Below are 16,887 nucleotides of genomic sequence, written 5' to 3'. Positions count from 1 at the left end.
AAGGGACACAATCGCACTCAATATGTTGAAATATGTTATATTAGGACACAATCTGAAAAATTTACACAATAAATCTATATTGCTGGTATCTAGCACAACTAAATGTTTGTATTAAGTTGAAACAGACCTATCGTGACCGTAAAACTTATCTAGGGTCGATATCAGTCGCTCGTTGTCCTCTTTACCCTACTCGGCCTTTTTTTGTTTCAGAATCTTTTACCTGTTAACGCAAGTATATTTAAATAAATGTGAATATACACGCGCGAAAGTATCCATCGCGATAAAAACACTACATGATGCATATAGAACAGCGGATGTGTTATTTCTGAGAAATGTGATGCTTCAATAGGAAAGCTAAATCGTCACATTTGTCACCGATCTTAATTGAATTCGTTCAACTGTACCAATATCAAGAAACCAATCATGTTATTATCGAAGGACTTCTAGTGTCCTTTCTTTAAGGTTCACTTTGATATATGAAATGCAAACTCTTACTGAAACTTTGGGCTATTGATTACTCAAGACATCATTAATAGGGGGCAAGGGGTTTAACTGTTATGCTGTTATGGGGCAATTTAATTCTTTGTTATCTGTTATTTTGAAAATATATTTGCTGTTAGCTGTTATTGTCTTATTCTTTGTTAGCTGTTATTGGGCTATTAGTTTTTTTGTTATCTGTTATTGTGATAATGTATTTGCTGTTAACTGTTATTGAAAATTGGAATGTTAGCATTTTTTTTTTGACAGTTAATATTCGGTATAAACTGAAGATCATTGGACATTGGGGTCTACCAATACTACAATGTTTGTACCGTATTCAGAGAAGGATTCCATTACATTTACCTATCACAGAAGTGAGGTCCAGGACAATTCAAGTATATCTTATGATTATCCTTTGTAATAAATTCCATTTTTTTATGAATGTGTATTTAGAATTATCTTAATTTTTTGTATGAGAATAATGTTCCTGGTTTCCCGTACGAACATATTAAATTAAAACAATTCTTAATATGACAAAAAGGAAAACATATGGCCAGGAATATCTGACAAGGATCTCAATTAAGCACTAGGTCCTAACAACCAGTTATCCTTTTATATAATATGGTTCATCGACTCAGCTGTGTGATTCTTTTCAAAGCAGAACCAAATGCATTGTACAATGAAAGTTCCAACGATGTACTTGGGTCCGAAGCTGCACATAACTCATTACAAACAAAGATTTCTTTCGTTTCAAGCCATTGTTTCCCTACTAAACTATGTATTCTACTTACTAGTTCACTTGGTTCAAATAAGGCCTTTGAAAATAGTGGAATAAATTGCTTTTGGAGTGTCAAAATTCGTTCGAAGTACTTGATAAATTGCATGCTTATAATTGGTGCTTTTGATTTTGCTACCCTATATACCACTTTGCCTCATAGTCTTATTAAGAAAAATTCACACACCTCATTAAATGGTCATTTAGAAAAAGTCAGAATATTCAAACTCTTTTAGGTCATTTTTTATTAGCAACAAAAGGAGCTTCAGTCAATATATATAAACAATACACCAACGTTTCATGAGAACTGCTGAAAGCATTTTTGAGTTATTTTTGAAAACAAGAAAATACCACCTTTTTCTAATGAATAAAATCCCTGAACTCAAAAACATAAAATCTAAATAAATAAAAATCGAAAGGGAGTTTACAACAATAGTTATAAACATTTCAGCAAAGTTTCGTGAGAACTGCTGAAAACATTTTTGTGTTAATGTCTGAAAACTGGAAAATCCCCCCTTTTTAATTAATAAAACCCGCTAACTCGGAAACGTAAAATGTAAAATTTATAAAAATTGAAAGTGACCTCATGTTGATAGATATAAACAATTCACCAAAATTCCTTGCTTTGTGAAAGCATTTTTGAGATATTCTCAGAAAACTGAAAAAAAACCACCCAATTTTATTGAATAAAAACCCATTACCCAGAAACTTAAAATCTAAAATTTATAAAAAAAAAAAAAAAAAAAGGGAGCTCATGTCAATAGATATAAACAATTTCCCAAAGTTTAATGCAAATTGGTTAAAGAGGTTTTGAGTTAATGTCCGACATGTTGACAACAGACGGACAACAGTATACCATAATAGTTACGTTCCGTAAACGAGCGTGTAAAAAATATTATAATGTATTGAGTAGTAATTTAAACACATTCTAGATACATAAATTAATACTAAAAACATAGTCATAGAAAATGGAATGCATTACAAAGGATTATATCCGTAATAAGAAATACTGATTTGTCAAAGACCGAATTATTTTAATATTTCATTTACTGTTATCTGTTTTTGTACATTTTAATTCCTTGTTATCTGTTATGAGCCAAATCAATTTGCTGTTTTGCTGTTATTGGGACCCACCTTGCCCCCCTCATTAATATATCTGAATAAGTTGACCGGATGCTTTTTCTTTCTATCTTTGAAAATGTATTGTATGAACCCTGCTTTGAAAACATACATAAAACAAGTCGGCCAGTTAGGATGATACTACCCGTCTATGTCATGAAATAGATAACTGCCAATCAACTAATAGTTTGTCGATCTAATAGACCAATATGCTGATTATTTCGTTTTTAGTTTTGTTAAAAGACCAGACAATGTATGTAATGCAATTTTCCGAACCTCATGTATCAGTCACATACATGTAGTGATTCTTGCAAGATTAAGTACCGTTGAAATTTATCATAATTCTGATGTTTACATATGTACTTGTCTTTTGAAGTGTATACAAGTTTAAGGCTCCTTTTGTTGTATCAATAAACAGGTTGAAACGACTTGTGTTGTTCGGAGAAACCAGCAGAAATACCGGGTTCAGTATTGTCATCAATGAAAATATTCCTATAGCATGCCAATCATCGTCCTTGAATGCATCGGTTGTATTTAGCAATGGTTTCACTATTTTAAGCTTCGTTCTTGCAATTTTCTGCATATTCATATATCTGTAATATATTTGGGCTGATGAGTAAATATCTTCCTATTTGACTGTTTTGCAACAAAGTAACGACGTTTCTAATGTTTGACCGTAATAATTTGAGATTTCATTGTTACATTTCTATTAATTTATATTCTATTAAGAGAAAACGTTTTAATTTCAATGGTCTAAAATAGCAGTATTCTCGGAGGGTTTAAATTAACTTGTTCTATTATTGTTAATTTTTTATCGTCATTTATATGTAGCTATACATAGAGTGATACCATCGTAAAACCAGCCCTTTCCCATATCATCCATGTGTATAAATTTCGTTCCAATCAAGAATGTTTTTTTTTTAGTAACAATGACCTTGATCTTTAGATGTGTTTCTTCTTTATAACTTCCACCTGTATGTGTTTCGTTTCAATTCTGCAATTGAAACTCAAGTTGCCATCTAGTTACCACATTTAAAGAAAAAAGTGACCATGACGCAAAGACCATACAATCAATCTGTTTACGACCCTTCTATATTTCTTCCACATGTATAAGGCTATTGCAATTTAAGCCAGGAAATCTCAAGTTACCACCAGGGAACCATCATTTACAAACTAGACAAAGTGATGTCATGCACTCCTTTCTGAAGAAACTGTTCTATAACAAAGTCAAGGAGGACTTTCTTTGAAATATTGTTATCTCTAGGAGACTCAAGTATTGCCCCCACAGATGCAAAGTGTTAATTAAAATAGAAAGAGTTGAGCATGGGAGCAAGAATGTCTACGGTTTACTGTAGGAGTTATCCAGAAACACCTAGCATCTCTTATGCAAGTATATATGAACATGAGTAAATAAACTCATCATAGGTACCAGGACTAAATTTTGTATATACGCCAGATACGCGTTTCGTCTACAAAAGACTCATCGGTGACGCTTGAATCCAAAAAAAGTTAAAAAAAAAGCCAAATAAAGTACAAAGTTGAAGAGCATACTTCAACTATCGCCAAATATTAATAATATCAAAACCCTGACCACATACACTATTTCAATATATGTACACACAACCAGTGAAAACTTCCTAGCATTCAAACTGTACAAGGAGTTATCTTGACCGTCCAACTATATAAAAATGTACCAATGATGGAATGGACAGATGGACAGGGCTAAAGCAACAAGTCCACAAGTTTCAGTCAGAAAATTATTAATTTTAGGTAACAGCGAACTTGAGCTTTAACCTATCAACTCCAAAATAATTATCTTACTTCCCTTCGATACACCTTTGTATAACTTTCGAATCAAGCAAGGGATACTCAAGTCAATATTTAGAATAAATTTGTTTTGGACACAGATAGAGATAAAGAGAGACCAACAAAGTGATAATAAAATGTGTTTCAGAAGGCATTAGAATGTGAGAAAATGTAGTAAGATTTCAGGAAATGCTTCATATACAAATAGATATATATATATATATATATATATATTCATATATAATTATTAACACTTATGGAAAGGGCTTAGCAAAGAGGTACATATAGGTCCAACCATTCAGTAATTTCATGATAAAGTGAAATTACAAATCAACATTATGAGTAGTTATGGTGAAATCTTTTTCAAAATCAAAATCAATTATAGAGCAGATATTTTTTGAAATATTCTGGTTAGAGAAAGAGGAGATAGAGAAATTTAATACTATACTCAATTTCTTTGAAACACTGTGATAGGTAGGTCCTGGGAAATCTATGACAAATTTTAGATGGAACAAAAGACACACAGCAAACTTCTCTTAAGCAGGGTAGTAGATATACAGATTGTTGTATGAATAATGTCAAATTGAAAATATCAAGAATTTTCATGACAAGCAGGTGAATAGATATATTAATTACATCTTTCAAACACATTTTGTTAGAAAAAAAGTGTTTACAGTTGGCTGTACAATTGTCATATCCATAGGATAAAATAGAACAAGAATCAATAAAAATAAAGTTGATTTATTTCAATATTCTAAACAACAAACATCATAAAATGTCATATTACAAAATAAATAGTTTGTAAAAGAGTGTAGTTCGCCTTTTTAAAAGATCAACAAATATATATAGGAAGACAAAATCAGCCAAATTCTTGACTCCATATTGCAAACAATCGTAAATAAATGATGTATTTCAAATATATAAATAAAACTGTCATTAGTACTTGCACACATTTTTATGTGTGTACAATCTTACTAATAAGGGAGACAATTTAATCATTATAATTAAGAAAATAAATTCAATTTTATCAAATATTTTTAACAATAACAGCACTATTTTCAAATTACAAAAATTGTTCTTTATATTTGTAGTTCACCTTAAAAAAAAGTGTATGAATTCTCTCAAATCTAGTCTATATAAAAGAACTAAGTACTGGGGATCTATTTTTATTCATTTGGGTACTAACTTCTGAAATTCTGAGGATAAAGAATATTAAATTCAAATATTCAATGAAGTACAAATTATATAAATGATTATATGCAACTATGAATTTCAGTATACAGGAAAATATAATTTTTCCTACAAAAAATAAATGAATCCACAGTGTATAAGAATATTTGGTAAACTTCATTAAAACTTAATAACAAAAATCAGTATTTACCTAGCCATAACAGAAACATAAGATCTAGTTTATTATTTATTGTTTGCAACTGTAAGTCTTGAAAGTTATCACCATCCAGTAATATAAGCACTCTCCTTGGCTAATTTATTTTAAACATTTTGATTAACTGTCAGTTTATAATTTTTTTTGTCTATTTCATTGTGGCTAGGTTTACAGCTTCTCTGGCTGATATGTGTCAATTGGCTTTGTTCTCTTTAGAAATATGAGATTTATTGGTTTCTATCTTTTAATATTTTGGCCTCCGGAGTATCACTGAATGTCACATTAATTGTTCGAGTGTGCAGAAAAAAATGGTATTGTAGAGTAGATAAAAAAAAATTGTGTGTAAAAAATACAGATGCAATATATTATAAATTGTAGCAGGAACATAAAAATATGCATTCTACAATTTTAAGTATATAACTTATATCAAAGCATCTGCAAGATTCAAATCACGTTCAGATATATGCTGGACTTGAACCATACAAAACTCCTACAAGGTATCCAAATGTGTCCTGTTACTTATAACACATTGTAATATACTCGAATGTAGACTGCAGAACATTGACTTCACAAATTATGGTATCATCCCAGTTTACGGCCAAATATGACCCTTACCTATTTTTAATTTAAATGAACAAATAGAAATGAATGAAAAATTTAAAAAAATAAATTATTCTGTGATGATTTTTAATAAAGGTCACGTTTGGTAAAGTTCAGCAATAAAACATGACAGTTAATAAGCAGGCAAAGTTATCACTGAATGAAATATATTTTTCTATATTATGTGTTTGTAATAAATGTTATTAAAAATCCTGCAAAAAGGACTTACATACACTTCGATATTATTTCTTTCATTTTGATGCTTGCATGCTGTTGTGATTGAGAAATTTTTTCCTTATAATAGATAATGCTCATGTGATGCTGAATATGATGGATGGCCATTCCACCTATAAATCAATTGTATATTCTGGAAGAGAATATAAAGGGATATGAAAATAACTATGCCATGTAATAGAACCAAAGACTGAGACAGGCAATTAACATGCTAGTTAACAAGGTTAAAGCCAGACTTCGAGCCATTTGTAGTACATTTTCCCTTACTAATTTTATTTCCAGCTGTTGTTCTTGTAATCCTAAACATTTTAACATTTACAAATATTGGGCTTGTTTATATAAATCTGCAGAAGACTCTGACATTTACAGAAAATAACCTTGATATACAGATCTGCATACTGCAAACAGTGCTTAAAAGGTCAAAGTAAACATGACTTAGTAAAATGAGATTCAATATAATTGGATTTCCATAACAAATATATGTACAAAAAATATGTTCAAAAGTTAAGCACTCTCTAGTTTTAAAGAGTTATTTATGCATAAAAATGGTATTAAGAAATATCATTAGTTTTTTGTTGTCTGGCAAAAAATGCTACATATGTATACTTAGTACATCTAGTATTTATTTTTTCATCTAAATTTATACCAGGTGTTTTTTCCCTAAATGAAGCTTAAATTCATAAAAAAAATTGTCAACAAAAAAATCTAAAACAATGCCAATACAAGACCAAATTCTCATCATGACAAACACAATACACTAATGTATACCACAATCATTCTTATGCTTGTACTATGCAATTTCATGTGATATACAGACAGTGACTCTATAATACTGTAAGCTATGCAAGAGAAATTGTATGAACACAATATAAATATCTTTTTAAAGTAATTCAGTGCTTAACTTTTGACAAGATTGTTTATATAAAATACCCATCAATAAAGCACCATAAACAGATTTTATAACATATATGAAAGATAGGAATGATTGTCTATTAAATTAATATTCATTCTTTTTGGCTTATATACATGAAATTGCAGCAAACATAATTATTATTTATTATTCTTGACTAATATACATGTAGTTTGTAGCAAATATACACAAAAGCACATTGACTAAAATATCAATAAACTTTACTGAGCAAACACACATGCTCATAGCATCAACTGTACAGAAAACATACAGATTGATATCTGGTTATATAACTCCCTAAATGTTTTAATCAGTGTAAACCTTCATCACAGTTGGAAGAAAAATTAACTGCGGTTTATTTGAAAGATTTGAACTTGTTACTATCAGTACATAGTTAAAGATTTGAACTTGTTACTATCAGTACATAGTTAAACTACCGTCAAGAGACATGTTCAAATCCTAGAAAAAAAAGGTCAGAAAAATTAAATTTTTCATCAAATAAAAAACAAATCTTGGATAAATATTGGACGAATATCAATTAAATCTTTTGTCAAATGCAAAAGTGATGATTTTGGTTCAAATGTTTAAAACCATGAAACACAATAAAATTGTCATTTTGCAAGTGATGATGAATTTCAAAATTGATTTCAATGAACAACCAGTAAGATCCAGTTTAACTGGACATGTCCCAAGGTCCAATGGAAGGACTGAGATTACATATAAAAAAAAAAGCCCAAAATATTTAAACATGGCACCATCCACTATCATAATTCTTCATGAAGTTTCTGTTCTTCTTTTATATTCTGTCCCTTCTCATGGATAGCTGTTACTTCTTCAGGACTAATATTATCGTCAGTTAAATTTTGTCCCTTTTCAGTGAGGGCTTCTCCCTCTTTTTGGTTTACTTCATTTTCACTTTTTTCTTTACTTTTAATTTTCGTACTTTCTTCCGATTTAGTTTTTAGATTTCTGTGAACATCTTCTGGTACCTTGTCAATCATTTTTTTAGCTTCTATTCTGGCTAGCTCTTTAAAGTTTAAGTCCATTGTATACCACATAGCAAGGGCACAACGTTTACCTTTTTTAACTGCCTTAACTCCATGCAGCTCTGCTGAATTGAAACCTACAATCCTTCCACATTTAGGTTTTATGTACATCTGGAAATGTTAAAAGATAATAAATAACTAGTAATATTTCAGTAATATGATTGAATATGACATGATTTATAACAATCCTTTCTGCCCACTTATAAATTACGATTTTAATTCCCTCAGGCAAAGTTGGCTTTATATAGATTTGGCTATTTTATTAGGTTATTTTTGGTCATATAGCTCTTCAATTGTTTTGGTTTTTATAAATCCTTGGTTTCCAAATATTCGCCTTTGAGAGTTCCTGATGAAGGTAACTTCAGATAAGCACTTCAAATGCATCTAAATTTATATAATGTGTCATTTCCTTTTTTTAAAACTCTTTAACTCATATTGCATATAAGGAAATATATATAAATGGTGTCATATTTCAAAATAAGAATTGTTGCAGGCAATGTCAACTTTAGTCTTTTGTAAATGCTTTTATTCATTTCTTCTTTCATATGGTACTTTGTTTGTCTTGCCTTACTTTCAGAGGGGAATATGACGTTTTGTTTGACGTCACGTGGGACAGTTTCAAAGCAAATGTTGATTTCACTATCAAAATCAACATGCAGTTTATTGATACAATATTTCATACAGTACCTGGGCTGATTTATTTCCATGAGCAAAGAAGAATTCTCCACCTTCAAAATCACCATTCAGATACATGATTGAGCTGCAAAAATTGACAAACACTTTGATTATTGATTAAAGTTAAAAAAAAAAACCCAAACATTTTCAATACCATCATTCTAATGAAAAAAAACCAACTTTTTTTTCTTAATATCTGTTATTAGTCAACATCGAATGTTTAAAAAAATATTGGATTAAATTATTTACTTTTAGCAGCAAATGGATAATTATTTCCAAAAATCTTGAAACAAATAAAACTGTTTTAAGAGCCATTGGTGATTCTGATGTCTATGAAATACGCATCTGGTGTAAAAAATTACAAGTGTGGTATCTTTCACTTGCTTTTTTATTACACATATTATGTACTTGTAAATGTCAACAACTCAGATACGAACAATGCATACCTGTCAACCTGTGACGATGAAAATGCAGGTCATGACTTGCATTGAAGAATCAAATCTCAGGTCATAACGCGTACAAACTTTTTCGAGCTGAATAGTATTTATGGTACTATTTTCTTATAATTTAAATCAAAGTTACCAAAACATCAATGCATGTTCACTTGGTTAAGTAATTTTAAATCTTATAATTATTATTTCTTTGAAGATTTTTTATAAATTTGTGTATCACAGTCTCGTGTTCTTTATTTTACCCTCAAACATCAGGATATAGTTTTTGAATAGTAATTTTAAACTGTCTCAGACCAGCTAATCAGCCTTCAAACACATCATCCACATCATTCATTACAATCCAACATTTTCAATGAAATTATACTATAATAAAATATAGTAATACAGTTAAAGGAAGTATAGATGTACAAAGTAATTTTCAACTTTTTTTTTCAAAATTGTATAAAGGTAGAAAAATAATGAAAAGTTATATTTCAATTTGTATTTGAATTTTTTTTTTTTTTTTAAATTTAATCTTTTCCCCCAAAAAAACGGAAATATAAGGAATAATTTTGAATGGTGACAAATAAGGGGAAGTAACTCTAGTAGAAATATGTTTGTAAAACAACAGTGCAATTTATTTACGACCTAAAGCTAAGGTAATTGGTGTTAATTAACAGTGTGTTTGACACCAAAGCTGTTCAGTGAAGCCATGCACTTAATGGGTCACTTCATTTGACAGTTTACACAGCTAGATGAACTTCCTGTTTATGGAACAATTACGAAATTGCCGGTATTTCAAAGGAATATTACTTATGAAATCAATCTCAAGGCTGAGAAATACGGGTGAAAACGGGTCATTTTCGGAATTCCCGGGTTATTCAATGACCTGACGGGTGTCCCGGGTGATCCCTAAGAATTGTGAAAATCTTGGGTCACACCGGCAGAATACGGGTCAGTTGACAGGTATGAAATAGAACTGAGGTATAAATTACCTGTACTCTCTCTGTACATATGAAGGAAATCTTCTTATACATGAACCATCTGGCTGTAGTTCACAATTGTCTCCGTGAACAGGGTGACTTAAATCTTGTCTATCTTCTTGTGAACCTACAATTCATAGAGATGATAGTTTGATGTTTAAATCTATATGTTAGCATTTCAAGGAATTTATACCACCTTTTTTGTCTCGCTTAAACTTAAGGCCAAGGAAAACAAGTTACTTGCTATCATTCAAACAAGTAACTGTGGATAATTCATTATTCATCAGACAGTAATTTTGTGGATTTTATAGATATAGTTGAACCACAAATTGAAATATTTAACAAAGTACAAATTTTGATAAGCTTCAGACTTTGACAAAACCATGAAATCAAATATCCAAGAAATAGCATTTTTTCCTCAATCCATAAAAATTGGTAGCCACAATATTTAATGAATCCACTTTGGTTTAGTTTAAACATATTTTATTTGCTATAAAGCAAAATGGATGAGACACAAGTAAATCATACTTATGAAGTCTTCTCCATGAAACTTTGGTAGACCACCAAGTGACAAAGTAATGTAAATTCAGAAATTATTGTGAGCATTCATTTTTGAGATTTAAATATGACTAACCAAAGTTCAACATTTGATTTCACCAAAAGCTACATACAGATATATGAATCAAATTTCAGAATGTGAGTTCTTTTTATTGCCATACTCACCAAATGGCATTATTTTCAAAAATAAAAATCTCACAATAACTTCTTAATTTTCAGTACTGAATGAGCAGTTTTTTTAAATAAATGAAAACAAGAATGTGTTCCTAGTACACAGATGCCCCATTCACACTTTCATTTTCTATGTTCAATAGACTGTGAAAATGGAAAAAAAATCTCTAATTTGGCATTAAAATTAGAATGATCATACCATAAGGAACATGTGTACCAAGTTTCAAGTTGATTGGACTTCAACTTCATCAAAAACTACCTCGACCAAACACTTTAACCTGAAGCGGGACAGATGGACACAGACCAGAAAACATAATGTCCATAAATGGGGCATTAAAATGTGAATCTTTCATCCACTTCAGGTTCTAGCAACAACCACATTAGAAATTACAAATCATCTTTATTGCTTCTCATTTGTTTATATGAAACTCAGTTGGAATAACTAGGAAGTAGTTTGCTGATTCAAGCTGTTTTGCATTAATGGTCCATTTCAAAGATTAGAAAAATTGCAAAAATGACTATGTTGACTGTTTTAATAAAATACCTTCAACAGCAGTCCTACAGACTAGATGTGTATAATCAAAGTGTAATGGTTGTGTCAAGTTAAAATACTTTTCAACAAGAAGTCTTCCATAGTCACTAGCATCCAGAAACAGCTGGGCATCTTTTTTACTTATAACCCCAACATGGACCAACTACAAAATAATAGAGTCAAAATTAAAATACTTCCTTAAATTGACAAAGTCTGTGATCATAGGCAAAGCTCCTTATAGACATTTAAAAAAAAAAAAAATAAATTTGTCCATTCATTGAACAGAAAGAATTGTATAAAAACTTTTTGTAACATTTTGTTTGTCTAAGCTTTGATATATGGATGACACATTGTAAAATCTATATCAAGTGCCATCCATATAATAAATTCTACATAAAATGTACTAGTATAACTGGTATTAAGATTATCAATAATAATTAAAAAAAAACCCACACATATCTCGTTTCTCATTATAAAATCAAACTTCCATTTCAAAAGAATGATTTCAAATTTACATTACAATCAAAAGGATATTTAGATTACATATTTAAAACATCTCACTAAATTTATGACAAAAGAAATTAATGACAACTGAATAAATATGATTTCTGTACATATTGTAGAAGAATATTCTATATCAAAATCAAATTTCTTAATGGCACTATTCACCATGTCACATTTTTAGATTTAACAAAATAAAACACAATTAATTTCTGAATTCGCAGTATTATAGTTCATGCCTGAGTTAATAAAAAATCTTTTCAACTTTTTTGGGATATAAAAAACCAGCTAACAGGTAATTCAAATATTCCAAGACTGGAAGAATTGGTGTGCTATCATTAAAACAGATACAAGTTCCAAATCTGAAAATCTTTAGTACATTTAAGATCCAATGACATATAAATCTTTGAACAAGTGTACACATGCAGTTAAGACAATGCCACTAAATTTGATCACAGTGCACTATTCAGCATTCATCAATGCATATTTTTTTGTATTCATCTATTTTGATATTTACATGATTTGCAAGATGAGAATACATCAGAACTATTTTGATACCAGAAGCACATGTTTAAATGCATGCAAAAGTAGTAAATGCTTACTCTTATTAATCTGCATAATCAATTAAAAGTAAACATACTAGATGATGAATTAACGGAGGTTTAACAAATAAGTTCCAAGAGATGCAGCAACCTCCAAATGATGATAAACATATAGACACAAAAAAACTATTGACAAAGTTTCTGACTTAGAACAGGCAACTAAAAATGGAGTCAGGGAAAAAAAATTGTTTTTATTTGCCAAACTTTTATGTCTAGATCTGTAGAAAAGAACAAAAAAATATCTTGTAGGACTACAAGGTCATCACAGGATTCAGGGTTCACATGGAAAGTATCACATGTGTGTAAAGGGCAAGATAAATTAAAATCTTTACTAAGCTTTGTTGAAGCAATTGTATAATGTCATTTGGAACAATCAGTTAAGAGAATGGCAGTAGATTAATCTGCAGACATTTTAGGTTTAAGCATTCAAAGAAATTTTTCATGATTCATTGCTATCATATTCAGCAGGAATTCAAGCAAAAAACATTGAAATGAAATTCCTGAGGAGCAAAATGAGTCATGCTGAAATAAATTCATCAAATATATAAAAAAACAAAAACACGCAAATTTGCATTACTTCTTTCTCAAATACTAAACATCAAACACACAAGCATGAAATTAATATTTTAAAACTGCTATCAGTCATACGAAAAAGGATAACTAAAAAATTCTCATACATATTTTAAAAGACCATAATAAAATTATATATTAAGAGTAATTGGTTAAATTATTTTCCCAATGCCATTTAAAATACATTCTTAATTCCCTATTTCTTGTCTTTTCAGCAACTAATACTTCCAAAAAAATAATTTAAATATTATTCTTTAGCTAAGTATAAAACATGTCTTTTTTTCTAGATGAAAAACATATGAGAAAATTTCAAAAATATCCATAACTAACTACTAATTAAATAGAACACATACATGTACTGGCTGAATTTATCATCAGTACCTCCCCATGTAAAACATATAACAGGGGACAGTTGTGAAAGATTAGGGATAAACAAGTAAAGAGTGACAATTCTGTTAATTGGTAAAAACATAAAGTTTGTTAATAAATCCAAAGTGAAAGTAGAAAACATTTTACACACATATTTAATAGATTTTCCACCTTTACCCCCAGTGAGAGTGACGTATACAATCTATGATTAAGTGCTCTAGGTATTTGTTAATGCATATTGTATTTGATGATACAGGGACTTTGTTTACAAACCTCCATTGTACGCCAAATATTTAGGCCTGTAAATAGCTCATTTTTTGTGTGAGGGGAAAAATTTCCAGCTTTCTTGCTGCTGCCATCTTCAAACGATTTCTGTGGTAAACGAATAGTCAAAACGTTTTGTAGAATGTGTAATGCTTCATTGGTACAAAATAAAAATTTTGAAAAATGTCAAGAGTAACAAAAAAAAAAATGTTTAAGGTTCTTTTTGACATTTTTAAAATTCATTGTTCACCTCTTAAAGTGAAAAAAGGAGATTTGAATAAATTAAGGTAAACATCTAAGAAAAATACTTTGAAATAAATATAAATATTCTCATGGCAAAATATCATTGGGCATTTCAACAGATTATTAAAGACTTGTTTAGAAATGAAGTATTCATTTCTTGTACTTCAAAGTAATATTTTTATCAGATATATTAGGTTCTTTAGAACATTATTTTAATAAACTAAAAGTATAAACAAGTAATTACGAAGAGCTGAAACTATGTTTCAACATATAATGAAATTTTCTAAAAATATGTAAAAGGGTTAATGACATTTTCTAACACTCATTTTAATTTTACACAGATTGTCTGGTAGTTACTCACCAAATTGAATGTAAGTTGAACAGATATTTTTTTTCTTATTTTAATTAATCAACAATTCCATCTTATAAAAAAAAAATCATGGCCATGCCTAAAGCTGCTGTTGTATAAAAAGCTGGCAAAAAGAAATTAAAATTTCAATAATAAATTAAGAAATATGAGTGCAGACTGAAATAGCTACCTCTGTTGCCCTACTGATAGTAAGACCATCAAATGTTTCACTTTTGGTATGAGGTGATCTTCTACGGTCATAACCATCACCACCAATGGCGCCTTCCTGCAAAATAACAGTTCAAAATAAAGAAAAATGATGATTCATTTTTCTATGAAAGGAAATATTAAATGAACTAATGAAATAGTCAACACACCCACATTTCACAGTAAAAAGATAGAAATTCGGTCTTCCTATTCAATTCAATGAAAGGTTGACCCATGTCTCTCAGTTTCAAAATGGTATTCCTATAAATTCCATAAAAAATGTGTTTAGAGAATAAAATTTCATTTAAACCAATTACAGTGAGATGCTTATAGGTGTTACTGTAAAATTTTACCTATAGCTCAACCTGTTTTTTAAAATTGTCAACACAACAGGGACATTTAAATTGACCAGTTGGTATTGTTAGATTTAAAATATACCTTGATTCTACCTGTACAGATTTTTATTCACCTAACCCAAAGTTTCAGCATGCTTTTTTCCTGAAGATTTTCTTACCTAGGATTATTCTATTAAAAATTGATAGGGAAGAAAATAGTTTTGGTTTTCATTGTTTTAAATCCCTGATATATATGATTCATCTATTTTTTACCTAAAATTCTAAATCAGTAAAAGATTAAAATAAATATGTATTAATTTGTTTGAAAATTTAAACTGTTTTTACACCAAAATGCCTCTTTAAAATTCCAACCCTTATACATAGTATTGTCCAGCTGCCAGTGAAACAAGAAATAGCTGCTCAGGTGTTTACAGTTTAAATTTTCAGAGGGATATGTTGTTCTTTTCTTCACATGACCCTTCAAGATTCTCATTTTGGATTATTATTTGCAATATTTTAAATCTTTTGGTGTCATTGTGTGTACAATATTGGATTTATTATATTTGAATTCACTACTCAGACTTTTTATAGCAATTTTGCTTCTTAAAATGTGATGTGTTTCTTTCAAGATTTTATTGTCATGAAGGACATCAAGGAGGAAATAATTCATTCAAACCGTTTTGTGGGGCTTACATATGATGTTGTACATATAAAATTCAAAATAATTTTGGAGTATACCTTGATGTGTTTTTTATTTGAAATCTATTATAATATTAGTGGGAGTTTTGTGCATAAAATGCTGTGTTCACTAAAGGAAATTCAATTTTTCATACGATGGGATTTAGTTATGTTAAAGATTTAAAAATTTCAAAACTGGAATTCAAGTAGGAGATATAGTGTGTGTTCATCCAACATGTTTCTGTGGCTTTAAATGTGATTTTTGAAATATTCATTATTAATTTTGGGATCTATTACAAATTTAAGATGATTCCCTATTTAAATGGGATCTTGGAAATGAAATAAAATGTTGAAGTAATGCAGTGGATATAGTCTAATCTAGTGATAAAGTGAAAAATAAAAGTAAAATATTCTAAAATATTCTTAACGTGAGGAAATGTTTTTTAAAAGTGAAAGTGAAATTGAAAATAGTCATTATAAAATTCTGAATCAAATATTGTTTGATTTGGAAATTATTATAGGAAATGAAATAAAATGTTGAAGTAATGCAGTGGATATAGTCAAATCTAGTGATAAAGTGAAAAATGAAAGTAAAATATTCTAAAATATTCCTAACATGAGGAAATGTTTTAAGTGAATGTGAAATTGTTAATAGTCATTATAAAATTCTGAATCAAATATTGTTTGATTTGGGAATTTATTATAGGAAATGAAATAAAATGTTTACTGTGGATATATTAAAATCAGGTGATATACAGTAAAAATATAAATAAAATTTTACAAAATATAAGTGAGGATAACTATTTGGAATATAGTAATGGAAATGATTCTGAATTATGTATAGATTCTGCACCTGTTAAATTAGGATGTATATCATTGGAAGTTAATCAGAATTCATACTATGGATTTAGAAAAAAATCTAGTGAAGTAGTGAAAAATTAATAAAATTGGGAATTATTTAAAATCTTTGGAATTCTGGATGAGATGTCAAATATTAGTGTAAAAAAATAAATGAAATTGTTTATTCAAATATGATTTTGAGGTTTCATTAAAGTGAGTGAAATA

General features: G+C 29.3%; 2 protein-coding genes across 5 annotated transcripts in view; one reads left to right on the top strand and one right to left on the bottom strand.

Annotated features, from left to right (window-relative positions):
• LOC139480884 (trifunctional purine biosynthetic protein adenosine-3-like) overlaps positions 1–16,887 on the top strand; it is a 483,263-nt gene that overhangs the window by 166,367 nt on the left and 300,009 nt on the right. The gene's annotated exons all lie outside the window — the stretch shown is intronic.
• The window catches only part of LOC139480867 (prolyl 3-hydroxylase 1-like), a 47,417-nt gene continuing 35,435 nt past the window's right edge, over positions 4,906–16,887 (bottom strand). For 2 of the 4 annotated variants that reach the window (XM_071263795.1, XM_071263794.1), the window contains exons 14-19: positions 14,793–14,888; positions 14,020–14,118; positions 11,717–11,867; positions 10,456–10,570; positions 9,042–9,114; positions 4,906–8,465 (exon numbers count right to left, since the gene is read on the bottom strand). In XM_071263795.1, coding sequence (XP_071119896.1) covers positions 8,073–8,465; positions 9,042–9,114; positions 10,456–10,570; positions 11,717–11,867; positions 14,020–14,118; positions 14,793–14,888 — 927 coding nt within the window. In that variant the 3' untranslated portion in view covers positions 4,906–8,072. The remainder of the gene's footprint in view (positions 8,466–9,041; positions 9,115–10,455; positions 10,571–11,716; positions 11,868–14,019; positions 14,119–14,792; positions 14,889–16,887) is intronic. The other 2 variants (XM_071263796.1, XM_071263797.1) reach the window with 1 other exon arrangement.

Source organism: Mytilus edulis, chromosome 7, assembly GCF_963676685.1.
Source record: "Mytilus edulis chromosome 7, xbMytEdul2.2, whole genome shotgun sequence".
Classification (NCBI taxonomy): Eukaryota; Metazoa; Mollusca; class Bivalvia; order Mytilida; family Mytilidae; genus Mytilus; species Mytilus edulis.
The sequence above is the reverse complement of the archived record's forward strand: the minus strand, read 5'-3'. Positions and strand labels throughout refer to the sequence as shown.